The 27296-nt window shown below is 39.5% G+C and overlaps 1 protein-coding gene across 1 annotated transcript in view; it reads left to right on the forward strand.

Annotated features, from left to right (window-relative positions):
* Nucleotides 1-27296, forward strand: part of SHROOM2 (shroom family member 2) — a 143579-nt gene that overhangs the window by 46842 nt on the left and 69441 nt on the right. The window contains exon 2 of the mRNA XM_009333417.1: nt 21622-21773. Coding sequence (XP_009331692.1) covers nt 21622-21773 — 152 coding nt within the window. The remainder of the gene's footprint in view (nt 1-21621; nt 21774-27296) is intronic.

The raw sequence follows: 27296 nt of genomic DNA on the forward strand, positions 1-27296 counted from the left end.
GGGTCCAGAAGAGGGCCATGAAAATGATCAGGGGGATGGGACACCTCTCCTCTGAAGAAAGGCTGAGAGAGTTGGGGTTGTTCAGCCTGGAGAAGAGAAGGCTTTGGGGAGACCTTCTTGCAGCCTATCAGTACTTAAAGGGGGTTTATAAAAAAGATGGGGGCAAACTTTTTAGCAGGGCCTGTTGCGAAAGGACAAGGGGGAATGGCTTTAAACTAAAGGGGGGTAGATTTAGACTAGATATAAGGAAGAAAATTTTTACGCTGAGGGTGGTGAAGCACTGGCACAGGTTGCCCAGAGAAGTGTTGGATGCCCCATCCCTGGAAACATTCAAGGTCAGGTTGGACGGGGCTCTGAGCAACCTGATCTAGTTGAAGATGTCCCTGCCCACGGCAGGGGGGTTGGACTAGATGACCTTAGTGGTCCCTTCCAAACCAAACTATTCTATGATTCTAACTATACTCTTGTAGCGCACAGTAGATGGGTCTTGGTGCTTGACTAAGGCTCTAAAAGACCATGATGGTGAAAGCTTTCACTGCTTGCACAGTTAACTGCAGTTCTCCATTTCATAATCTTTGGGGGAAACTGACTTTTGAACCTGAAGATATTTTTACTGTTTCAGTTTGCTACACTTATGGTATATGCCTGTACATGCATGCACTTGTATATAATATGAAATGGGGCAAAAGGACCCCTAAGGTGAAGATTACCTTTATGTAAATATCTTCATCACCCCTTCATATTTCTAATTGTGAATTAAACAGTTGCTTAGAGGAGGGAGTTCTAACCCAATAAGCAAAGAATGTAAAAATGCGAGGTCTCAAAGTCCAAGAGCCTCACCCCTTCAAAAACTAAGAAAGAAAAGAGCTATGTAGCTGACTTTTTTGGATTATTGATCTACTTTCATCCAATGTAACACTTTCATACGAGAATTCAAAAGTCTTTACACTGGCTACAGTTTAAATTTTATTCAGAGAACCAGCACTGTGTCTTCTATTAAAACATCTGTATGTTGTATTGAGAAATAAAATTAACGTCTTCTGTGTGGCACAATTTACTTGGTTATTACAACAAAAATTTAGTTGTGACTTTTAAAAGTGTTGATTGGAAGACAGAGGACACATTGAAAATTCAAAATTAAAAAATGTACTTGGAGTTTGAAAGCAGGAAAGCAAAAAAACTTTCCCTCTCCATTCATGACCACCTCCTTTGACTACTGGAAAAGAGATAGAGGGTCAACACTGTTGTGGTCTAACCTCAGCTGGCAACCAAGCACCACACAGCTGCTCGCTCACTCCCCCAGCCCCAGTGGGATGGGGGAGAGAATCGGAAGAGTAAAAGTGAGAAAACTCATGGGTTGAGATAAGAACAGTTTAATAATTGAAATAAAGTAAAATAGTAATAATACTAATAACAGAAGAATATACAAAGCACGTGACACACGATGCAATTGCTTGCCACCTGCCGACCGATGCCCACCCAGTCCCCAAGCAGCGGCCCCCCCCAGCCAGCTTTCCCCCAGTTTATGTACTGAGCATGATGTCACATGGTGTGGAATATCCATTTGGCCAGTTTGGGTCAGGTGTCCTGGCTGTGCCCTCTCCAAGCTTCTCGTGCACCTCTTTGCTGGCAGAGTATGGGAAGCTGAGAAGTCCTTGACTTAGTATAAACACTGCTTCGCAACACCTAAAACATCAGTGTGTTATCAACATTATTCTCATGCTAAATCCAAAACACAGCACTGTACCAGCTACTAGGAAGAAAGTTAACTCTACCCAAGCCAAAACCAGGACAAACACTTTAATAAACAGCAAGGAAGACTGTTGAGTAAGTTCTCTAAGACTTTTTATTTTCAAAGAATATTTGCTTTAATGTATTTTCAAGTAGAGTATTTTTACCAGCTTCAGTTTTATGCTTTCACAGTTGTTGAGATTTTTAATGACAGGAAGAACGCAGGTTTCAAATCATTAGGGTTTTGTGCATTAATTATGATACATAGCCTTTTCTCTGCCAAAAGAGGTGTGATAATTAATCTTGAGCAGGAAGTTCAGAATATTTTTTTTTTTTTTTTACTTGTGTGGATGTGTGACGAAGGGAGCTTTTTATAAGGAGAATATCTCTAGGAGAAGAGAGAGGTTAAAGCAAGCCAGTCTCATTTCTTCTTAAATGTCTGGAGGTTTAGACCTAAGAGAAGAACGGGTCTTTTCTCCAATGTGGATAGGCCTTGGATTTTGTTGATTGAAACCTTCTCTGTGACGTGTAGCGAGGATGCGTGAAGATAGACTTGTTCCACAGCAAAACAGAAAGTGGAGGGAACAATGTACCTTCGTAATGTAGGTATGTTCTTCCTAGGCAGGCAAGTCCTGAAGAGTTAAGGTGTTCCTTAGAGCACTGAGAGTACTACCCCAGCCCTTGTACCTTTACAGGCTATAATACAGATAACTGCAACATACAAAATATCTGTTACTTGTATTTACAAGGCAATGAGCAGTATGGAAAGTACAATCGCGTCCGAAGCCATACAGCCATATGCATGTTTTGTGGGTGGGGATCTCAGCTGCAATAAACTCCTTAAGTTACGTTGCTCAGATGAGAAAGCAAAATATCATTTGTATAGTGACAATAGTTGAGTGTGCATATAATATATAGATCCCTCTTAAAATCCAGGAGGGCTGCGACCTCGCATTCCAGAGGAGATTAAGTAGAAAGCATCAGTAAAAGCCATCTGTAATCAGATTCTCTGCACAGTTTTTCTTTTAGTGCTTTTGATCCAAGATGAAGCCAATGAGTGATGTGAAAGTCGCCTTAGCAGAGCATGAAACTTCCTAACTTCATGCATTTGGCACATGTTCAAATGGCTCTGTGTGGGGTCAGTTGTACTTTAACCTTGAGCTTTAGGTATGCCGCTAGAGAGTCCAAGCGCTTTTATTTGTCCTCTTCTTTCCTTGGTTAATAAATTCTGCCTTAAAAGTGAAAATATTTAACAGAAGGACATTTTTTTCATTTTTTCCACGAGTCAGATGTTAAATGTCACGATCCAGATAACTTTTTTCTTTTGTAACCACTTCCAAATTCAAACTACTATGTTAAACCGTTTCAGTTTGGCATCTGGCCAAAGTTAGCTGAGGAGTTTCTTATCTAGCCTAGTCATTCTGCAAGCATTCCCTTAAAACTCTCCTTGAGTCCAGAGAAATGAGCTGGTTAGGTCTTGCTGTGTTGAGACTCTGCCTGCCCAGCATCTTGGCAAACTATGAATTTAATAGAAATGTGCTCTAGCGTTAAATACTTTGGAAGGGATCCTATTTTGCTGTTGCTCAATGCAACAAAGAAATAGCAAATATATCACAGTACTGCTTTCGTGCCAATTAAAGCAATAGGTATTTGGTATCTGTGGTTATTCCATACTATGGGACAGAGCTTGATACATCTTCTGTAGCAGTATTGTGTTTGTACATGTCTTGTGCAATCTGTACAACTTCCTTTTAAAAAAAAAAAAAAGCTTTTCATGACTGGTGGTGTGTGGCAGTTTCCATCAGTGTAAAAGAAAAGTTGTTAAATGTCAACATGTTTAGACATTACCCTAAAATAATACCTTAATGCTCTCAAATGTTGCCAGTGTGTCCATTTAACAGAGAGATGCTTTGTTTCTTCAGCCACAGAAGGACTGCTGAAGACTATACCTCACTTGACTGGGTTATTTTGCTTTCTTTCCTTCTCCCCAGTTAATTGGTTTGGATCACTTTTTTGCTTGGCACACTACTTAAGTCAAATTGGTCTACAGTAAGATTCATACTTGGCTACGTGTCTTCACATGCCACAAAAAATGTTCTCTGTGTTTTTTTTCTACAAAGCTCCGTAAAACACTCTTTTGCACTTCCCATGCCATTGACTGAGCAGACAGGCAGATTTTGAAGGCTGTAGGGTGGTTCTGTATTTCATCTCTTCCATGTATCGGTGTGTTTAGCCTTCGAGATGTGATCATTTGCAAACAATGCACAGCCTAGTATAAACTATTATAAACTTGTCAGCCACAAAACAACAGAGAGAATAGCTAACTCAAATTTTATACATTGTAACATTTTTCCTCAAAGACAAGCTGCATATCTGATAGGCTTAGGCAAGTCTGTAAATATTTCAACCCTATTAATATTGCAATACTGTAATTTGTTCAGTGCAATTCGTACTTGAGATAGTTATATAAAGATAATATACAGTACACTGCAGAATAATGCTCCAGCATAAAAACAGTGTGCTTGAAAGCGAAGGGAAGGGTCTTTATTTTAGGGTGAAAGGGCAAAACCGCTACTTCAAATGTTCTTTAGTTTTTCTACGCTGTGATTTGCTGATGTTAGAGCCTGAGTGTTTCACAGCGGGTGAGGCTGGGGTGGGACGGTCGCGAGAGAGCCTTCAAGTAGGCGTGAGGCCACGTTCAGGACCTTCCGTACAGCACCATGTTTGCACTAATAAGAGCACAGCTTACGAAGGCATCACCTAGATCTTTTTGCACCCACGTGCCCATGGAACCTCAGGGCCACTGGGAGCAGTCTCTCCCGCCGGCGCCCTAGAACGGGCAGGCAGGGGCTCTGGGAAAGGAGCTGTGCTGTGCGGCGAGGCCAGCAAACCTAGCCGCGGCCTCTCGCGAGGGCCAGTTCGGCTTTGCTTTCTGGTCCAGTGCCAGGAGGTTGCTTTGAGTTGTTGTACACCAGCTGATGGAATTACCCTTTGTTTTTCCCCCTTCGGTAGCAGGACAGCATACAAGCAGCCGTGTCACAAATGAATTTCTGTAAGGGTGTATTTTTATTTAGCTTTGTGTTCTTTTTCCCGTTTTCTTTTTTCTCTCTTTTTTTAATTTGGAAAATAGCTGTTACTTTGGAAAAATCTTATGCGGCCTTGTAGGTTAAGGATGAAGCCTCCCTGAAAGGAGGCTGACTGTTGGGGTTTTGGAGTTAAAGTAACTTCTTCCACTGTGTTCTTAGAAAATTACGACATGTTGCAAAATGGAGTTGCCTTAAAGGTGCTTTTTTTAATGTATCATTTGCTGTACTGAAAACATCTGCAATGTTGAAGTTGATTAAACCGTGACTTTTAATTATTATTTTTCTTTTGCACAGGATTTGAGTATGTGCTGATAAATCTTATGTAAGATCTTTTTATCAGTAAATGAGCTGCACTCTTTTACTTCTAATCTTGTGATAGAAGACTCAGAGTTTTCAGAATGAGTATCTCTTCTGTCCCTGTGGTGCTTACATTCTAAATCCTCTTGACAAGCAGAGCAACTGTTGTGCTCCTTGTGCATATGTATAATTAACAAGCTGCTTGTATTGCCTCCTAATCTAGATTATCATCCTCAAGAAGAAAACATTTTCCTTTCATAAAGAGAAGAGTGAAAGGCTGAGGTGCAACGTAATACCAGCCCAGAGGAATAGCATTACCAATTAATAACACTATCAGGAGGAGGCTTGTGTTCCTTATCACGAGACCATTTTTTAAGTTGCACAATTTTTAAAACTCAGCCAATTTTTCCTTGTTTGCATTTGACAGGCCCTCTGCAAGAATCCTGAAAATGCACATTAGGATTTAGTGTGAAGTAAGCAACATTTTTATTAAGTTTTGAACTCTTAGTTTCCCGTTTGTAGGAAACTTCTTTAAATTACATTTTTACAGCTTTAAGCCATATCAGTAAGTAAATCATAGCATCATTAAGTACACTAACTTATATGTTTGTTCACTGTTTTGTGCTAAGCTCTTGGAAAATTGATACTGAGATAGCCAGCTATAGTTCTGATGTCAGATGATATTGCTGGCTCTGTGGCAGCAGACTGTCTGGTCCTGTATCTTTTAGAAGATCACTCTAGAGAACTTTGCATGTGTAATAGAGTTTATGCTACCTGTATTCCTCTGGAGATTTGCTTACAGTGAAGTAATGAATGGGGAAAACTAGTAGCCTTTCATGCAATCAACACTGTAGCGGCTCTGCCAGGTAGGACTGAGAGGGTGAACTTCTGAAGCAGAACGAATAGACTCTTTGTAGACTTTCTTTTTTATTCCTAGTAAGTTGCTATACAACATAGCTGTGTATTGGACCCCAAAAGTGCTTCAGTCACTTTTGTTAATAACTAAACTATCCAACTAAGAGGCCTGTTCTTTGCATGTTGTGCCTTACTGATAAATAGGAAATCTGCTACTCCAATATGAAATTAAGTACAACGATATTCCAGAATTAGCATATGGCTATTCCTCTCGATCACAGCCTTTAAACTTCGTGGAAGAACCACCATACAGAAAAGGTTCTAAAGTATGAATAATACAACTGTGAAGAATCCAAAGAGTATGTACTAAAAATACAGTACTTTCAGAAAGTTAATTGAAATTTTGAAACAGTCTTGAAATGCAAATAATAACTATAGTAGATAACTGGTAAAGGAGGGAGGAGGGAGGGATTGGTATTTGTAGTGAGAAATCTATGAATAGAAGACAAAAACAAACTTGTGGTTTGGATAACCACATGGAAAATGCAGTGAGATTTTATTTGTTAACTGAAACTGGATGATGCCCAGACAAGGAAAGACCTGTGGCTGATAACTGTTATGGATCTGTTGTAATTCTAAAATCCTGTATGTAGCCAACCAGTCTCTCCAGCTTCATGTAACTAGATAATATTTCAGAGTAAGTAAATTCCTGCTTTTACTGTACAGAAACATAAAAGCAGTGGCTTAGAAAATGAAGGAAATAAGACGTACTGTCTCGTAGGTACACCATGCTTCCTTTAACTGGTAATGTCCATGCACTCGAGAGAGCTTCATGAAATGTTTTGTCTTACAGTTACTTTGTAGAGCTTGGAAAATAAAGTATGTGAACGCAGGAGGAGTCCCTGCAGCTTTTCTCAAATAATGAAATGGGAATTTTAGATCTCTTATTGCATAGTTATCTAATTTCCTGCACTTCAGTCTTACTCATACTCTAGAAATCCCCTAATATAAAAAGCGGCAGTTCTTCCCTCTGAGTGGCTCAAGACGTATCAACCGCAGCCCACAGTGGCACAATACTGTGCCTGCTAATATCTGCTGTGTGGTACAGACCCAGACCAACTTAAATGGACTATTGCTAGCCCGTCTCTGCCTTCCTGTATCTTGGAAAGAACAAATGTGTTTTTCTCCACAGTTCACCAGAAGTGGAGAGTATTGTTCAGCTTACCTGGAAGCTGGGAGTTTTGGGATGTACTCCCAGAAGGCACATCTGCACCTCTAGAGACAAGAACAAAAACCAAGAACACCAGCGTAACTTTCCTCCAAATTCACGTAGCTGGCATGTCTTTCTGGTGTGTCTGTGTAGTGCTTTTCTCTCACCAAGGTGCCTTTGAAGGTACAGACCTGCATTTCTGAAACACTAGATGTATGCAAACAGGAGGAACTAAGACATCTGAATTCTGACTTGTCATAGTCTTTAGCTGTTCTTGAGATAGAGAAACTAAGAACAACACAGGAAATAGGGATAGCTGTCTAATAAAAAAAGCCAGTGGTTTTGTACTGACCTGCTTAGTAAGAGGCTTGCAATATGTTCTTATTTTCAACAGCCCTCAACTTTGATCTGTAGTAATAATACACTCTTTTAATCTTAAAAACAGACAAGCAAGAGCAAAAGCTTTAAATCTACTCTGAGGTATACAATTTGTTTACCTGTTAATCCCCCTGTTAAAAGGGGAATTGTAGTTCTTAGCAAAAATAACAAGGTTCATCTTCAGGAGCTGAGATGACAAATATTAAAAAATACATTAACCGGTCTTCAGGTGCATAGCTAGGCCAAACAAAAAAATCTAGAGGCTTACAAGTTGGTCATTACAGTGTCTGACTTTTAGCTCCTAGAGTCCGTGTACAGTTTATAGGAATTAAGTGCTTGAAATAGGTAATCCAGAAACCTCAAATATCCCAGCATGAGCATCTGAACATAGAAACAGTCTGAATTCCATGTGCCCCCCCACCCTTCATTCAAAGATGAGAGTCAAGACTGCAATAGCAAAGTGAATTTACAAACCACAAATTTAGGATGAACTCCTATTTCTTCCCTCCCCACCCCTTTCTTTTTTCTTTCCTTTTTCTGAGTTGGGGAGTACTAATTACTCTTCTTTTAAAACTAAGCCAAAGTAGGCAGCAGTGAAGTGGTGCTTGCTTATCTTTTACGTGCTATACAAATGTTGGGATGCCTGTCCAGAAAGTGGCAGACGCCTCCTTCCTCTGCTTGGAGGGTTCAAACCCACACCTCCTGCAGCTGGGAGACTGCGCTAACCAGCAGGCTGGATGCTGGGACGTCGCGGTGCGCCTCACTCGTCCTGTGGAAGGAATGTCGGACGGGTAGGGCTGGGGTGAGACTACAAAGGGAATGTGGTTTTTTGGTGGGTTTTTTTTCCCCCCTTCTTGTGTGGACTGTGACTGAGATGCTTTTTGGAGGAGAGGTGAGTGGGCAGGCTTAAGTACAGATTTCAGCTCCCAGTATTTATGTCAATAAAGAGTAACGTAAAGTGCATAAATACTAGTGGAAGCAGAGAGAAACCTGCAATTACTCTTCTCTATGAATATGCCACATCTGTCAGATGTTTGGCTAAAAGAATGTCTTTTTCAAAGCCCCTTCCTAGTAAGTTGGGATTAAAATGTATTGCCGCGTCATTAGCATTTAAAGGATGGGAGGTACTCCCATCGCCTAAAAACCCAACCTATTCAGCTGCAGCCCAGTCCTCAGCATAATACTGAGAGAACCACTCAGTGATGTACCACTCTCTCCAATTAATTTTTTTTCAGCATCTTAAAATATACCCACTTATTCTTCAAGCAACTATGAATGAGGAATCCCAGGAAGGATTTACCAGTGGGTTAAAATGCATTCATTCAGCCAAATTTTGAGAAACAGCCTGTTATTTCTAAAGTAAAAAATGGCAACGAACTGCCTTGTTGGAAAGATTGCATACACTAATGCACGGCCTGAAGTAAGCTTGAGCTATAGATTTTAAGCTTCAGCTGGGAAATGGTAGAAGACCCAACTGAATGAGGGAATTACCTAGGAATGCAAGACATTCCCCAAGTTTCTGAAAGTGACATGGTTCAGCCCTGCAGGTAGCTCTGTGCCAGTGAAGTCTAAGCCTGCACGATCGGTGGTCTAGAATGAAGGCAGGCATGAGGCAAAGGCGGTAGGCGTCTTCAGAAACCAAAGTGTTATTAGAATTATATGCCTCTGAATGCAGTTTTTATTAAAAAAAAAAAAGTTTTCATCCTCATGGTTGAGTTTATGGTGCAATTAATGTAATGCTGATCATAGATGCATAACACAATCTTCACCAGATACTACAGTTTCCTGAATCACGAAATGTTGAATTATCCTATAGAAGGCTGGTCAGCCTCTGTTGCCAAAAAAAACGATGCAGAAACATGTTGCCTATTTCATTTGGAAAGCAGAAGGCTTTCCAGTTGCTGGTTTAGTCAAACCTTCAACTTTCTTTTACCATCATAAATAAAATCTGAAAAGGTTTTCCTACAATTTAGAGTGTAAAAATTACTGAATTTAGAGAGAATTTAAATACAGTGCAAACAGAATTTTGCAGTATGTAGCTGTTGTAGTATGCAGTTTAAATATTTGAGTATCGTTCAGACGAGTAGATTGTTTCTCTGCTGTTTTTAGTGATGACAGATGTTTTTGTTGAACTTGACAAGTAGCTAAGTCCTGTATTGCTTTGTGAGCTAATGATCTTTGCGGGACGAGTTTAAGATCTGCTTTGAAATTTCAACCTCCAAGTCGGTGTTTACAAAAATACTCCTCCTTTGTGATTGAATCTCAACCTACATGCATAGATCTTATGCATAAAACAAAATTCAGGGTTTTTTTGTCTAGGGAATCCTTTGCACGTCACCATTTGACAAATCAGGTCTCTGCTCAGAACATGCTTTTGGGGGAAGGCAGGCTGTGGTGACAGGTTTGAGAATGAAAGGCAAGTTCTGAATGTAAGTACTGCCTACAGTGGGCAGGCTCTCCAAAAGACCATATTGCTTTTCTCTGGAGATGGTCATAAGAATATGCCTGTGGGAAATTGTCAGGACTATCAAACAGTGGGTTAAAATACTGCTTTGCTCCCAGCTCTTGCATACTTCAGCATTAGGCTTTTAAGGCCTGTCTTGTCTCAAAGGAAAACAGCTGTTTCATGGTGTTCGTAAATAATACAGACAGTACCTTGTGGGTTCCACAAAATACTCTATAGTTTCCTTAACCGTGTTACAGACTCCTTTCAGAACATCAGTACAGGCAGTCTTTAATGGTCTGTCAGTTATCAAGATGTGCAAGTTCAAAATCTCCTGTGCAGTGCAGTATTTAGAACAGCCAACCTCCTGGCAACGCTGACATCCTAAACTGGCGTGCTGAGACATGAATTTTTCATTAGTATGGTTGCATACTGCTGGAATACATGCTTCTGAGAAGTGTTCGTGTTCACCAGCATAAGCAGCAGTGGGAGACATAAGCCATACATATGATGACATGCACATGTGCATATATAGTGGTCCCACCACCAATGTGGGAAAATAGAAGTATAATTATAAATTTTCTCCTGTTGTGCAAGAATTATTGTACAAACATTCTTCCCCGACATTCCACTCATACTTGAGCAAGTGCTGTGCAGTGGAGTTGTGACTTGTGCTGCATGAACAGGATGTGTCTTCTAGTAAGTGCATCTGCACATACGACAGATACTTTTGCCAAACAGAAATACAGATGTTTGTCAAACTGAGTAGTTTTGTCGTAACTAAATATATACCTTCTTAATTGGGAAAAGCAGCTAATTGTGTGTGTAATGTTTTGATATTTCTTTAAAACTTTTTTTTAAGTCTTTGGAGTAATGTGCCTGCTTTTAGAGCTAATTATGTCAGCAACATGTGTTATACAATGAAGCTTTTGAAAAAGAGCTACGAATGAAAGCCAATTTGGAAAATATCCATTTAGAGTAGTAAGCATACTCTAATTTCAGAATGTAAGAATTCTCCTGTGCTACATCACAATTTACTGCTAAATCCATGCAGCTTTTTGAAGCTCCTATGTGTATGTGTAAATTTCCATTATTTTAATCCATAGTGATTTTAGTGCATTAGTTGCTAATTCACAGCACAATCCTGTAATTTCTTAAGAAAAAAATAACCTTTGTCATGTGAGTATGAATTACATGACCCAGTATAATTATCTTATTGGTTAGTTATCTCTCATTAATCCTAGGAAGAATTAGACCTCTAAAGTAGAGAAAAGGTGGCAAGAAACTCGCAGAGATGCAAAAAATGGTTGCATGTCTAATTCCTATGGTAAATTTTTCACACGGAAGGAATTTCTTCTAATGTTCCATGATGATATTAAGGAATGGAGTTGTAAAGGAATGGTATATAGAAGAACTACACAAAATGAAGAATCTGAACTTACGAACACCTAGGTCTGTTTAGAAAAAAGGAAAATTTCTATTTTTAAGAAAGTTGCCTTTTTTTTTTTTTTAAATCTGAAATATATGGCAACAGAGTACTGATGGTTAGGGGAGAAAGGGCAGGATACCATAATGTGAATGATGCCTAGGAGTATAAATTGCTGTAGATTAGTCCCTCTCCACAGAACTGGATTTTGCTTTTTTCAGGTTCCTGACACAGAACAGACTTAAGATGTTGGTTCTTAATTCTAGCTACACGAGTGTTCCATGCCCTGTTCAGATGAGTATGTGCCCTAGAAAGATAGATGGGTTCTATTTCATCTTGTAATAAACTGCATAAAAACAGGGGTAGGCTTTTTATTGACTTGCTTTTACTACTGTGGCATCATGAGAAATTTACATTGATTGTATTAGCGGTCTGTCTCTCTAAGAGCGACCCTCTGGTGTCAGCTCAGATACTGCAAGTGGACAAGGTGGAACAGCTTGGGCAGAAACTGCTATGCAGTCCTTTCTGCCACTTGCTTTGTGAACCTTGTTTGATAATTCTAGAAGCAATTGCGTTGCAGCTCCTGCCCTAGAAAAATATATTTAATGCTGTAGTGTTTGCTTTCTTCATCTTTTCATGTTTGAATTCTGGGCGCAAGTGGAGTGGGGGAAACTCTCTTCCTCTACTGGGACACTAGTAAACAAGAACAGAGGAGAAACTAAGGGCAAGATTACCCAGACATTTTTTGTTTCTATAATAATACGCATTTTTGTTTTCTTGCGGGTCATCCCACTAGCTTCCGAGTTTTTATCGCTTTAAGAAAGTAGAATTGAAATTGCATACAGAGTGTACAGCAGAAACATGGGTTTGGTAGAGTGGCAACGGATATCTGCATCTATTCAGTTTGAAGTACTACATGCTTACAGTAAACAGGGTTGTATAAATTATATAATGATGAATTAAGGCAGCTTTAGGGTTTGTTGCCTATTTTAACACTGGGGTGGGGGACGAAGGAATAAATGTGTCTTGTTTGAACTTGGCTTTAGATATTGGAATTGTTGAGGAAGATGGTGACAAAGGAAGGCTTCAGTCCAATTTGGGTGCTCTGAGAGTCTGAATATCAATTCTGAAGAGGCAGCAAAAGTTAATGCAAAGAACAAAGTCTGTCATCAAATTTTAAAATCTTGCAATTTTAGGAGGAGCCTGACCCTTCTTTTGAAGTTTTTTTTTATTTTCTTTGCAGAGGAATGGGTAAGGGAATCAACAAATAAGACATGTTTTAAAATTCAGCAACTTGGTGAGACTTTTTTTTCTTTAAAGTTGACCAATACTGCAAAGGGGAACTCTTGTTGAAGAAATTGCTATCAGTTATGAGAGAAGGTCATTCTCATTAATGCTTAGGTCTGCTAGATTGTTGCTTAGATGTGTGATGTTGTGTTCTGCTCACTCCACTGCATAGCAGTGGGTTCCTAAATGAATTCTTCAGCAGTAACTATTAAAAAATACTTCTGTGATAAAATCAAGTTTTCAGGAATATTCTTACAAGAATTATTGGGGAATGTTATACTTTCTCACTGTCTGAAAAATGAGCATCTGTGCTACAACAAAAATGGAAGGTCCCAAATAGCAGGCGTGACTATAACCCAGTAATGGTATGAGTTTGTCAAAATAAGTATACTGTTAAAAATGGGCTGTTCAGGAGAAAGTATTTAAAATAGAAACCTAACACTGTTTGTAAAATTCCTGTGGCTTTTGGCAGACCCATCACAGTGCTTTTTGAAACCAACAGGCAATGAAACAGTTTTTTCTGTTGCTGGGTCTTAATCAGTGCTACCTGTGTCTAGAAGTGTTGCTTTTTTCTGGAAACCACAGCAGTCTGTAGACATAGGCATAGATGCAACTTAGATTTTATGTAAAAGGTTACATTTAGACTGAGTGAATGAAATAGGTGAAATCTGTTTTCAGTAAATATTCTATTGCTATCTACTAGGTCTTACTTTGAGGCATGTTGGACTAGATGACCTTTAAAGGTCCCTTCCAACCTGAACTATTCTATGATTCTATGTCAAAATTCTTCACAAACAAACTAGAAGTTGATGAAACCGGACTTTTGCTTTGTAATTAATGCACAACCGTACCTACATGACCTTACAGACACACTCCGTTTTTTTTTCCTTTTCTTTTTTTTCCTTTGATTTGTCAGTAGGTCCTACCTTTTCCCTAGTTATGCAGTGGTTTTACAGGCTGTTGGATTGCATTCAGTATGTTATTGTCAAGGGCACATTGGCAAGCTGTGACATTATTTTCCTGGGATGGACAGGAAGGCAGAAAGATAAGCCAACTGTGTTGGAAGTGTATGGTAGTTGCAAAGTAAAAAGCCTTGAACCTTATGATCATAAAGATTACTTTGTCAGGTCGTATTTTTCCTCTTGGACGTCTGTTCCTGTTATCAGTTTGAAAAGATAAAATGCGAGTTGTTTCTATGCATAACGTCTTTTTTTAACCATTCTTATCATTGTTCATAGTAGCTGAAAGTACAAAAATGTAGACCTATAAAAATGCTTAATGTTAACTGCACAGATTACATATATAAACAGCCTATATATATATATATAATCATCCATAAGTAAACTTGCACAAGTAAATACGGATAAGCTCTAACCCTTTTAAACTTCTCTGGTAGAAGGCTTGTTATAATAAGTAAACTGCATATAGAGAAAGAAGTTCTCTTTTGACCTTCTGGCTATTTTTTTTCATAGCACAGGTATGTGCTCCTTTCTTATACAGGTTATTTTGTCATTTTGGAAAAAAAGATAGGAAGGTATGTTAAAGAACAGTGTCGATTATCCGTGAGTTCAGATGGGTTCCTCTGGGTTGGATGCCATTAGCTTCTGTAAAATGCAAAACCAAACTCTTGGCTGAAAGTAAATGGGAGTTATTTCTCAGTAATTCTTGAATAAGATGTGTACAGCTTGTCTGGACGAATCCTGTACTAAATAACAGCAGTAGGAAGGTGTCTAGATGTTGATGAGGTGCTAGAAAAAAATCAAAACTTGAGCTATGCTTTTCAAGTGTTACATTCGTGTGAGGGGGGAATAGGACTGAAGTTCCCCAGGTTCAGGATCGGCACCGACAGCAGGCTTCTTCCACCGCCCCTGCTTCCAGCATCTCCTTCCTTTCCACTCTTGTCTTGGCCTTATTCTTACTCCAGGTAAGCTGGGTCCATTTTTGCTTTGCTCTTGCCTGGGTGCCAGCCTGGGATGGTCAGGACTGTAAGGGCTGGGAAGCTTCCCTGCTGGACTTGTACTGCTGTGGAGAGGCTCTTGCATAGAAAGATCCCCAAAGACTACAGTTTGTACCTGTTTAGTTGCTCTGTGGATGTTGACTATACGCAGGCCTGCTGGTGTGGGTTATGCGGGCTGAAAAGGCTTGGATGTGCTTCTAAATGCTATTGTGGTAAATCTCACTGAGTTGGAAAACACAAATTTTATTTAGAAGCTGTAAAATGTGTCTAGCAAAGCTTAGGTACTGATAGCAACAAACCCATCCCTGACACTAAGCAGCCCCACCTTCCTTTTCCTGATACATTAGCTCTATGCTTTCAAAGCATCAAGGTGGTTTTTAGTTTGTTGGGGTTTGTTTTTTTTTAATTCTAGTACAAGTGTTCAGCAGTGATGAAATGTTTCCAACTTCTATTGCTGAAACAGTGGAATCACTTTGAAAAAAACTTTAAAAACAAACATCTGTTGTTCAGTTTTTAAAACCTGCAAATCTACGTGAAGTCTTTCTTCCTGATACTTTTCATCTGGAAATTGTTATCGTTAGTTTCTTGGGGCAAAGATTCATTAAATTTTTAACTTCAAATACTTTAATTGGTCCTCAATTTGTGGAGCTCATAATGGCTCTGTGATTTAAATAGACTAAGACACAATAATAGTGTCCTCTTAGAAATAGTAATTGATGATTTATAATCAGAAAGATCTTCTCATAGGCTAATTGTTTGGAATGTAGGTTGGAATAAAGTATTAATTTATGTATATGTATTAATTTTTAAAAAGGGAAATGGTGGGTGTTTTACCATACTTTTTAAACACTTCTGGTTTGAGGAACTCTGAAGCTAGGTTTCAGCCTGGAGTCAGTTTTTACAGCTGTAATAAATCCCCCCCAAAAATGGCCTGTTCTAGTGGAAGTGACAGCAAGCCCTTAATCAAAACAGTGGAGTGGACACAATTATAAAAATTGAATAAATACTTAAAGAACTGTACCAAGTGACAGCTTTTCAAAATATGATGCTTTCTTTAAAACAAAAAAAAACCAACAAAAAAAAAAAAAGAAAAAGATTGCTGAGCGAATCTCCAAATGTTGAAGTACACCAAACACAGACCAATTAGAAAGGGCCGTGATAGACTGTGTCCTGTAACTGAACTCTACCCGTTAAAAAAATGTTTCCAAATTGATTTTTAAGAACCACCTGTTGACAGAAGGCAGCGCTCCTGCCAACCTGACAGCTCACGGTCCGCAGAGTGCCATGGGGGACGCTTTGAAAGAGCAGCCGGCCGAGGTGGGTTTCTGTGCCTGTTCAGAGGTTCTGTGACAGTGACCATGAGCCATTGCCCTCGGGTCTAGGGAAGAAAGAAACTGCTGTTAGGGAAATACATTGCCCTGGACTAAAATTTAGTCCTGTTTGCTGTGATGTTTAAACATAATCTGGGGAAGAGCAAGTATGGGCAATGGCTGGTAGGGGGTGAAATGATGATACCAGGCAAAAGGGAAGTTCTGGCTTCTGTGTTAAGGTGGAGTGTCACCAAATGCAGCAGACACCTGCCTGATCAAAGTGCGGCAATTGCCAAGTTAATACTATTGGATGGTGCTGCATAGGCCCAGATTTTGCAAGTTGGTGGCACATAGTTAAGCTTTCTTTTCTTTGTATGGTGTTCCTTAAAGTTCATGTTGGGTGGTTAATGCTGGTCGTTGCACCCGCAGTCAGTGGGGAGATGTGGTTCGGGGTTCCAGGTACCATCCGGTGACTTGAAGGTTTGTGTGTAATTCCTTGCTTTGCTGCAGATATCCTGCATCGTTTGGGGCCTTGTTTCCATATATGCTTCTGAGCCCCATCTGTAAAAAGGGGATAGAGTTAGTTCCCTGCCAGGTGTCTTTCCAACAGTCTCTTTAATGCCCAAGTACTAAATCAGAAGTGGGAGAGAAAGGATGTGAAAGAACGTAAAATCAAAAGCGTTAGCCTTGCCCAGCTTCTAGTGCATGCATGCCTGTGCGAGATGCCTTACGTATACACACCCATTCTCATTAGACCGGTTTGGTCCTGTTGCAGTTTGCACCCCTGTTTTATCCTGCCTCAGTTTGACCCGTGAGTCTTGCTGGTGAATGCAGCCCTTGCCACTCAGGACTACATTTGCAGAACGTATAGCTGGAGTTAGGTCAGTTCTGTTACTTTTATGTTGATTCCTCAGAGTTACACAAATGCCAGGCTTGAACTGTAAAGGTATTTCTCCTTTGTTTAACTCTGTGCAAATCAAAATAATTAACACTTCCTATATTTTACTTGTTCTGAAGATCTCATACAAAGATTGTTAGTTTTTTGAAAAAAATCTGTATTAGATGCTCATAAGACAAACAACCACAGAATCATTTCTTGGCTGTACGAGAAGTGAATTATGATAAAATAGTTTATCACGACCGATAGCAGAATGCTGATAAATGGCTCTGTTTTTTCCTGTGTTTGTCTCTGGGTTTGGGTTTCCATCCCGTCTCCCACCCTGTCCAAAGAGAGCATGGACAAGAAACTGTCGTCATTGTAAACAAAACTAGATCTCGTGTGACACGGCATTTCCCCAACCTGTCTCCTGCTTGTTTATACAGGTGCCTATAGAGGAATGCGGGTATTTTAAGTAAAGCGTCAGACCTGATAAACACAGAAGTGAAGGGGTCACATTCTAGCAGCGGTGCTCCCCATCAACACTGCAGCATTTTAAAGCTGCAAATATAGGCCATTATTTTCCCTTTCGTGTGTATTACCAACAGTGGAAATACAGACTTGTAAGTGTCCTTTGAATGTGTTTGTGTATTTAGCTGTTAGACTTTTCTTCACGACTCAGCTCTTCCCCTGTTTCAAGGCGCGCTCTCCTTTTCACAGGAAGAATTTCACATACCAGAGTTACACGTGTGTTGTTTTTTCAATCACTTTGGTTTTTATCCTATTATCTACATCTGCATCTTGTATCAGTGTCTCTTCCTGTTTTGTGGATATGATATTTTATAAGCAAAAATAAATTTGGGAAGATACAACAATTAATGTAGATACCATTATGACAGCAGAAGTCTGTGGTTCCAATCCTCCCTGATGCACGGATCCCAAAGTTTGCCTTTGCTCTTGGCTATAGGGAGGTCATCGGGGACAGCAGGGTGAGAGTTGGAAGCTGTCTTAAACAGATGCTTTTCGTCAACAAACATCCTTTTCATCTCCTTTTGAAAACACTTTTTTCGGTAGCGATATCAACATCCCTGCTAAGGATAGGAAGTCATGGTGTTTACTCTTGTTATCTTAGCATAGTAAGAGGGGTATGATTTTTTAATACGTATCAAAAGCGTGGTTTGAGGGCATTTCTAGAACTCTACTCAGCCAGGGCAGGCAGTGTAATTATACCTGTTTTTTGAATGCTTATGTCCATTATTTATAAGAAAATAAGGTGTTGATTGTTTTTCTTGTATGTGTCTCTTGTTTCCTGCTATTGCTATAAAAATGTTAAGATGTATACTTTATGGGCGTTCAGTTCCTTCAAGTACTCCAGACTGAGCAGAGGGGTTGTTCAGGGTTACGTCCAGTCGCTCCTGCCTGCTGACAGTGACTGAGGCAGATCTCTTCTTGTTGACTGTTCTTCAAAGACTTCATCTTAACACCTCCCGCTGCATTTTCAAGGCTTTATTTTCAGCTATTGACTTAGATTTTCTGGGCACCTGAATGAAATTCAGAAAGAAATTGGATGTTAGTTAGAAGAATAATGTGGGCTTAAATCCTGAACACATCATAGCATAGTTAACTCTGTAGATGGATGACTGAAATACATCCATGTTTGAGGCATGAAAAACAGTTGTGAAATTTTCAAGTGCAGTTGCTAGTTCTAAAATGTTTATGTATTTTGGTTGGGATTTACAGGTCTAGCGAAGGTCTGATGAGATGGAAAGTTTATCAATGGATGAATAAATAAAAACAATAAATGGTAAGTCTAGTAAACAGAAAAAGAGAAAAACTGAAGGAGAAGCTGGAATGAATGGCATTGTTCAAGTTTGAGCGGAGGAGGCAGGCTAGTAGAGTATTTTAGGGCAGTATTTTTGAAGAGGTCTTTTCCTCATGGATTTTCTTTGGCTGTGTTTCTTCAGATGTGTGCAAAGCCTAATGCTTTTTTTTTGAGCCACTATGACTAAAGGACTTCTAGTGCAACAGAAGAAATTGTATTTTTCCTGTCTAGCTAACTTTCCCATTTCCACTTAAAAGTGCATTGTCAAGTAGAATTTCATTTGTGCAACCATTCGGGGATCTGAGTACGAAAGGTTTATGTTTAAATTTGTTCAGCTCGGGGAGAAGTTTACTGTGAATGGATGTGTAGTTTTTATTCTCCCTAGCTGCAGCTGATCTGGAGGCAAGGTATTAAAGAAAGCCACTTCTAGTTTTCATGAGGACGGCTTCAGCTTTGTGCTTAGGTTTTGATTTTTTAAATGTTTTTTTTGAGGTTTTTTTGATTAATGTTGTTTTGGACAGCCAAAGTCTCTTTGGAAAGCTTGCACTGTGTGGAATGTGTAGTCTCCCTGCTGAAATGAAAACTCAGAGGGGGTAACTGAATACTCCCTGCCGTCAGTGCATTGCCAGCCTGAAGAAAAAACAAACACACTTACTGAGAACAATGAACATTCATTGAAACCCTAGGAGACGGATTTTTGCCTTTTTTCTTTTTAAAGACAAAAAAAGACCCTGTTGAGGTCTTCAGGCCCAGGTGGCATGGCCCAGGGGCTTCTAACCTCTTGTCATTTGGTTGGTACCTTGCTCAGGGTATAAAGGTCGCAACTGGTTGGCATCTACATTTTGGAGTTTAAAATGTGTCCTCCTACAAGCTATTTACCCTCTTTTTTTTTTTTTTTTTTAAACCTCTGTTTGACCTTCTCCCTACAATTCTAGTGATTCAACTCTGACTTTCATTAACATTTTTGTACTGCTTTTCTGACCTACTGGGCTTCAGACCTCCAAACGCAGTTTATTTAGTAGTAACCCAGAAATGCATCTGAATGCTTGGAATACTCACAATTGCCTGTTAGGAGGCTTTTGATTCATGAGTCCCCAGCTGCCTCTTTTCTTATTCAACTCTGCCTGACTTCAGGGTCCCTCATATGGCAGCCACTCTATACTTGACATCCCTGAACTGAAATCTTTCCTTGCATGTAAGTGATTTCCACTGCTGCTCCCTTGTTTTAAACTTTACTGAAGATTTGCAGCGATAATTCGGTATTCTGGTAAATTCTTGATGTTCAGAGGATATGCAAGAAGGTCAGAGGCAGGTCATAGCTTGAGAACGAGATGTATGAGGATGTATAAACTTGCTCTGTCTTTAATTATCTGTGTTTTTGTTAAGATAAGAAGTTCTGGAAATGTTTCATTAGTATTAATAATGAGCATTTCAGAATGGGGTATAAGACTAAGCATTTTATATGGCATTCTTTTTGGCTTAGATTTACAGGTCTGAAGATTTTTAAGAACATTTATCCTAAACTTACATAAAGAGAGCTTTTATGTGCCTGCAATGAGATTGCTGGGGTGTATGAGATCATCCTAATGTACTTTCATCAAGAGATATTGCTTTCTTTTATTAGGTTATTTAATTTATGCTTTGGTTGCTGGAGTGCCCCTAAAACCTGTACTGTGAGCTTTAGAATTCATGAAGTTAAGCTTCCTCTGAATTTATCTCATCACTGATTGACTTTGGTGCCTCAGAAGATGGAAGTCCTTTATGACGCTTTCTGCAGTTGGGGCAATTACAAGGATTGCTTCTTTGTAGGTTCACTGGCATTTAATAATGTGGGACTCGGAGATACTGTAGTCGAGGCACAATATAACGAAGACATAAATGAAAGTCTTTGCTTTGAAGACAAAGTGTCAAATCTACAAGATGAGGTGGAATATGGATTGTGAGCAAGTGAGGGAGGAATAAAATTAAGTGCATAGATCATGAGCCCAAGCAACTGAGAAGCTGGAGGCTGTGTCAACAGCAAAGGAGATGGGAGTAAACTGAGAAAGCCGAGGGCCTGAATTGCAAAGTGTTCAACACCTACAGCTATATTTGAAATCAGTTCAAACTGTTGGTACTTGCTAGTCTGGCTGATCGAGCTTTAGGGATTTGTTTTAAATTTTAAAAATGGGTAACTGGTAATGGGTTTGTTTCCTTCATTGGAGTGGGAATTGCCAAAAACTGACTCTTTAATTTATCTTGAGTGTTTTGCCACATGTTATGAATAGTTCTGTAAAAATTCAGTGCATGCAAGAGATGCCTGTGGCAGCAAAATAATCTCCCGATGAATTTCCCTTGCTGTGTTCTTCGGTAGTGTGACACGCTGTTTTTTTCTTCCTTGGATCTCAGACCATCATCTCTTCTAGCCAGAGCTATTAGTTAGCTGTATGGATTGTAAATTCTCAGATATTTTCCTAAATGTTATGTGCCTGATGAAAATCACTTTATTTTCCAGACCAGCTTGTTATGCTGTATTTTGGGGTTTCATAGCATGCTGTATTTTTGGAGTTGACTCTGTGGTTAACGTTATTGACTAGATGGTTAATATTATTGGTTACCTTCTCTAGAGAACCAGATTTTAAGATTCGTGCCGAAAGGTCTATTTGCAAGTATGATTACCTGTCCTGTATTGAACGGAGCTCAAGATCACAGATGCTTTTGACTCCCAAATTTCCATCGAGCTTTCTGGTTTTCTCAGGTTTCCCCCCTTCCATTTCTTTCCTGTTCTGATTGTCTCCATATCATTACTCTCTTTATAGCATTTTTAAATGCATTTTTTTAAATCATTTTAACCACTTAATTACTGTATTGTATGAAGCTGATATTGAAAGCTCATTAACTTATTTTAAAGGTGTCACTGTGCAACCTGAATGATTCTACCATTTGATATGCTTTTTCTTCAGATTGAAGATGGGAGCAAAGCTGCAGCTGTGGACAAGTTACTGGCTGGGGATGAAATTGTTGGCATCAATGATGTGGGCCTCTCTGGTTTCCGACAAGAAGCAATCTGTCTGGTGAAAGGTTCACACAAGACGCTGAAGCTTGTAGTAAAAAGGTAAGCTTGTGTCGTTCAGCTGGAAAACCAAATGTGTTCCAGGCTATAAGCTACTGGGCAACTAAATTTGCCAAGACTTGGCAAGATAATGACGTTCATTCAGTGTTATTAATATGCATAATAAACAGACCATGGTATGGAAACTTTTTTTGTCATTTTCACTTACGACTTTTAAGTTCACACTTTTTTTACTAACTTGAATTAAAAATAAGTTTCATAAAATAATTTTGACAAAAATGAAAAGATGTTAAAGTAGGTTAGATCTTGTACCTTCTGAAAAAAATTCAAACCAGGAAACTTGAACAACAAAATCTTTCTCATTAATTTCCTACTCTGATGAATCAGAACTTTCTAATAAATTACTTTTATCAAATTATACCAACCAGTCTTTCATGAGAGAATTTTGGGTGTCTGTTAGAATCAAAAAAGAATTTTATTGCAACACTGAAAATGCTGAGAATTGGGGTTTGACAGGTGTGATGATTCAGTCTGTAAATATAACCCCTGTTGGAGGCTGTCTTAACTGAGGACTATCTTTTGTGAAATAGCACTGATAGGTAAGAGAGGTACAAAAGCATGCTTTTCACCTTTGGTTTAAGAAGGTGTTTTTGACAGAAGGAATTATGGGAACCTGAATCTCTTTCACAGGTGATAGCTTATATCCTCACCAATAGCTACTTCGGAAGCTCTCCCAAAATTTTTGTAGCACTAAAGCTAATAAATGCAAAATAAAATGTATTCACAACTATTATAAATCATGTTGATGTTCAGCAGTTTCAACGTGCACTGGCTATTCCAGTAAAAGCACTTTTGCTAGCAGAGGTTACATCAGCTGTTTCTGTCACAGAAAGGGAGAACTTCAGGGCTGAGAAGTTTTATAGACATGGAAGAATCTGCCAACACAGCAAATCTTAATAAAAAAAGCTTCAGACCAAGTGGAAAGATTCCCTCTTTCTTGGTGCTTTTCAGTTTTATGACAGAAGCTTGCTCAGAATCTGTGAATTCTGATCTGTCTTTGGAGATGGCAGAAACTGTGATGCTGAAATGCCCTCATAAGAGACAAAGCTATGCATTCTCGTCATTCACAAGTACTTCACTCCATGCATGTGATTTTGGAGAACTTTCATACAGCTAATCAAGCACTGGTTTGCTGCTGGGGATTTGCGGCCATTCTCTGCAGGCAACAGAGCCCCATTGCTATGCATGCCTGCGTGCAGTTTGGTGCAAAGCTGATGGATTTTCATCAGTCCTTTCTCATCTCTCCTCTTTTTCCTTCCCTAGCACATGTGCAATGGGCAAACGTAACCTCGCTGTTGTAGCCAAGAGGCTGAAATAGTGGCTGTTGTTAGGGAAAACATTTTTGTCTTCATGAATTTAAGATTTACATAGCTCCCAAAAGAGGCAAGAACCTTTTGGGTCATTGTCAAGCCTGCATAATATTAGATAAAATTTCATAAAACTTAACTGAAAGAAATTAGCTAGGGTTTTTGTCTGTGTTTTTTCAACTTTGCTCTTTCTCTTGGAAAGTTGCCTTAGGACATCAGTCCTTTGACGGTCAGAAACCTTTTAACACCCAGTCTCATTTTATTCTTGGCCAACTTGTTCTCATGCACTGCTGTCTGTGTGCTGAAATAGCTTTTCTTTTCCTGTTGGAAGTTCAAATGATGCAGGTTTTTATAAAAGCCTTGTTGCATGCTTTCTTCCAGAAGTTATAGCTTGAACAACAGTATTGTTTTGTTCTGTTTGCCCTAAATCTTAGGCTGAATTTTTATGAGTGCTTTAAACAGTCCTGTCTTTAAGCAAACCAGTTGTTTAGTCTCTGTATGAGCACTCCTACAGGTCTGGATTGAATTGGATCAGGGAACTGATCTGACTGCAAAATTACTTGGGAAGTAGGTTTTCAGCTGGATAGGACCACCACTTTCAGAGGCAGTCTGCACTTTAATTAATTACAGCAATCTTGAAATGGCTGCCTTAGCATTTTAAGACTATTTCAGTCTTCTTTAGATCCACCCTTACTGTTCTCTGGGGAGACTGGGGATAGTCCCCCAATCCCTTTCATTGAGTTACATACAAGATGAAGTATTGATCTGCAAGTCATCGTAGCATCTTTTTGTCTGCTTGCCCTGTGTCCTTTGTCTAGCACTGTGATGCTTCTCTATAGCATTGATTTAACATTTTTATTTCCTGTGGGTGTCAGTGTGATAATCTGAAGGGCAAAACAGATAAATGGTTTGAAGTTCAACAACCCAGTCCTGAAGGTTAAAAGAATCTTTGTTTTAATCATGGCTGTCCTTGCTATCTGTGAGAGTTAGCTTGGGAAGCCAAGATCTAGATTTTGTGGTGAAAACTTTTTTCCGTAGGGTTGTTTGTGGTACGTATTTCTAGAGTGATCCAGAAGTAAAAAGCGAACGTTTAAAAAAAAAAATATCACAGTGTGGAAAAATTACTTTTTAACAGAATTCTTCCGGAAAGTAGAGAACTTCCTTCCTATTAATATCAGTAGAATTAATCCAGAAAAATCAGGTTTTATTTATCACCACTGAGAAGCGTGTCCATGTGAAATTCATCCGTACGGGTCACTCCTTCATGCGGTAATGCCAGATCCTGATCTTATATTGGTCTAAGTATTTCTGTATCTGGGAAGCTGTAGGGCATGCTATTTTTGGTTTAGAAGTCTAATGTACCTACAGCCAAGACCAAGTGAAAAAGTTTTGCCATAGTGAGTAACGTGTTTCATTCACAATAATTAACTTGTGACTGTGGCAAAAGTCTCTCAAGGCGCTGGTGTTGTTCAGCAGTGGTAGCTGCTTCCACAGAATTATTTTTACCCAATATTTTTAAAGAATCTGATGCTTGACTTGCATAGGGAAAATGACATTGGTCTCTAAAAGTGCCTGCAGTACCAAATACTCAGCATAAATGTGCTTGTTATCAGCATACACACTTTGCTGTATTTTTTGGAAATGTTGCATAGTTGTGGTCTAAACCAAATCAGGACTGTGCAACTGGCTCAGCAACAAATATGATCTTTAAGTAGTTTACATATATTGATGGTTGAACAAGTGCATTGTACTTTTGGTCTTGGATTAAAAGAGGACTCGGGAGGCTTTATGTTGTTTTCTCAAGCGGATTTGTCAAAACAACACATCTTAATTACATGATAGTTCTTCAGTGTAGTATTGAGTCATTTCTTGAGTAGATTTCTTTCTTAGGAGAATGGAAAGGAAAGTGTGCTTAGGACATTTCTTACAGGAATTGTATGTGAATTTCTCTTGTTTTGGAAAAGGTGTGTGCATGTCTATATATACACATGTAAAATTGTTCTGAGTGTTGCTACTGAGGTGGCTGCCATATTCTGTGTAATTTAACGGTTCTACATACACTTCTAACTTAAATTCCCTTCTAGTTATTAAATATAATCTCCATTCCTTTGCACATGCTAGACATAAGTGTATACCACAAGTCCATGAAAGTTTGGAATAATTTTTCACTATGAATTCATGAGACACATTAAACTGTTAAAAATTGACACATAGGTAACACTTCCATTTGTGGTTTATCAATGTTAAAAGGAGGGTGGGATTATATGGCCTTTGGGAACCACCCTAAGAAGTTATGTGTGGTTGTCCTGTTGGCTGCTTGAGTCGTCTATTAGTGGCAGTGGAAACAGGTGGGCGAGGGAGGGAGTAGCCATGGACGACTTTTCCTCAGGATCCGCTGGTGACGGGAAGCTGGACTTCTCAGTTTAACTTGACCAGCTCTGCAGGTACTGCCAATGCCTGAGAACCAGCCTTAAAGTTCTGGAGTAGTTCTGGCCACGTTGCATACACATGTGAGCGGGCGTGTTTTCTTCTTCTTTATATAGCATTTCATTTTGGTGCCTTTATGTGGTGAAAGTGCAAGCTGTCTTTGTAATGCTGAGGAGTCCCTTGTTACAGGAGAGGGAAGGACAGTGAGAGCAAACACACTTGCCATCAGAAGCGTAGTCTGAATGCTGAAATTTACTGTGCAAAATCCTAATAAGGGAAGTGAATGTCATGATACGTGAACTATAAACACCTAGACATGGAAAGTTAGGGTAATCTTTATTTGCATGGCACTTCATGAAGACAGCCAGCCATTTAATTGAAGCACAGCAGAAGGAGAGTTTTTAGTGAATGTCCCAAAGACTCTGAGATTGTACAGTACTGTCTCAGAGACCTGAGCAGAAATCCAGGAATAAAAATCTGGCAGTCATTTACAGCGTTCAGATGGGAGATCACTGAAACTTTGTCATGTTCTGAGCAGAAACATGCTCAACACCACCAGTGACCTTTCTGTAGTGGGTTTTGTGTAACTTACCAAGGGGATCTAGTCTTACCTGTTTATGACTTGTGGAGCAGCTAGCTGTGCACTTCGTAGCTCCTTGTGGCTGCAGGAGTACTGTCAAACTTTGCAATATCTATTTGTGAGATGACTTGGGAAGATGAGGGATTTGTGTTTTCTGTACAATGACAAGATACAGATGGAGGACTGTGAATTCTGCCTCTTACCTGTGTTTGGCCACTTGATAGTTCTGGTTTTGTAGATATCAACATAGTTAGTATATGAAACAAGTAGAAAAATACCTGTAGTTTTGCAGATTTTAAGCAAGTTTTACACATATTTAGTCCACGGTTATGGTTAAATATTGCTCAATAAACCAAATGCAGTTGTTGAGAACCACTGTTGAGTATGAGTAAAATCTCTTTTGCCATTAAATTTTATTCCATTGCTTCTGGAACTAGGGTTTGTTATGGCAGAACAAATAGCAGTGATTTCTCTTGTTTCCCAGTAGCCATAATTCTTCCTTTTTGAAGATTGACCTTGGCCTTGACTGACCAAGAACAGATTTTATTTTTGTTTTAATGCCTGTATTTTCAGCCAGACTTTGGAAATAGGTAGGAAACTGCAGCTGGGCTTTCCAGAGCTGTATCTGTATGCACGTACCATTGCTGTAAGAAGGTGGCAGGTGTGATAGCCCCTCGCTACCCATGTTTCTTGGAATTGACATGGGCGTGGAACAGCATGCGCCTGTGCAGATCTTCAGTATACACACTTTGTGAGTGGGTATTTGTAACAGATGCACACAGCTTTCAAGTTCAAGGCTTAAACGTTTCTGTGTGGCTGAAGTTGGTGGAAGGGCTGGGCTGTTAAATGCCCATTTTGCAAATTCACTGAGAAACGGGTCAGTGTGTTGCTGAGTAGACCCACTCTTCTGCCCAAAGCAGGATGGCCAGTTTTAAATGTGTGCCAGATAGGTGTCATGGTTTAACCCCAGCTGGCAACTAAGCACCACACAGCTGCTTGCTTGCCCCCGCCCCCCCCCGGTGGGATGGGGGAGAGAATCGGAAGGGCAAAAGTAAAAAAACTTGTGGGTTAAGAGAAGAACAGTTTAATAGGGAAAGCAAAAGCCGCACACACAAGCAAAGCAAAACAAGGAATTCATTCACTCCTTCCCATCGGCAGGCAGGGATTCAGCCATCTCCCGGAAAGCAAGGG

The sequence above is a fragment of the Pygoscelis adeliae genome, unplaced genomic scaffold, assembly GCF_000699105.1.
Source record: "Pygoscelis adeliae isolate BGI_AS28 unplaced genomic scaffold, ASM69910v1 Scaffold69, whole genome shotgun sequence".
NCBI lineage: Eukaryota > Metazoa > Chordata > Aves > Sphenisciformes > Spheniscidae > Pygoscelis > Pygoscelis adeliae.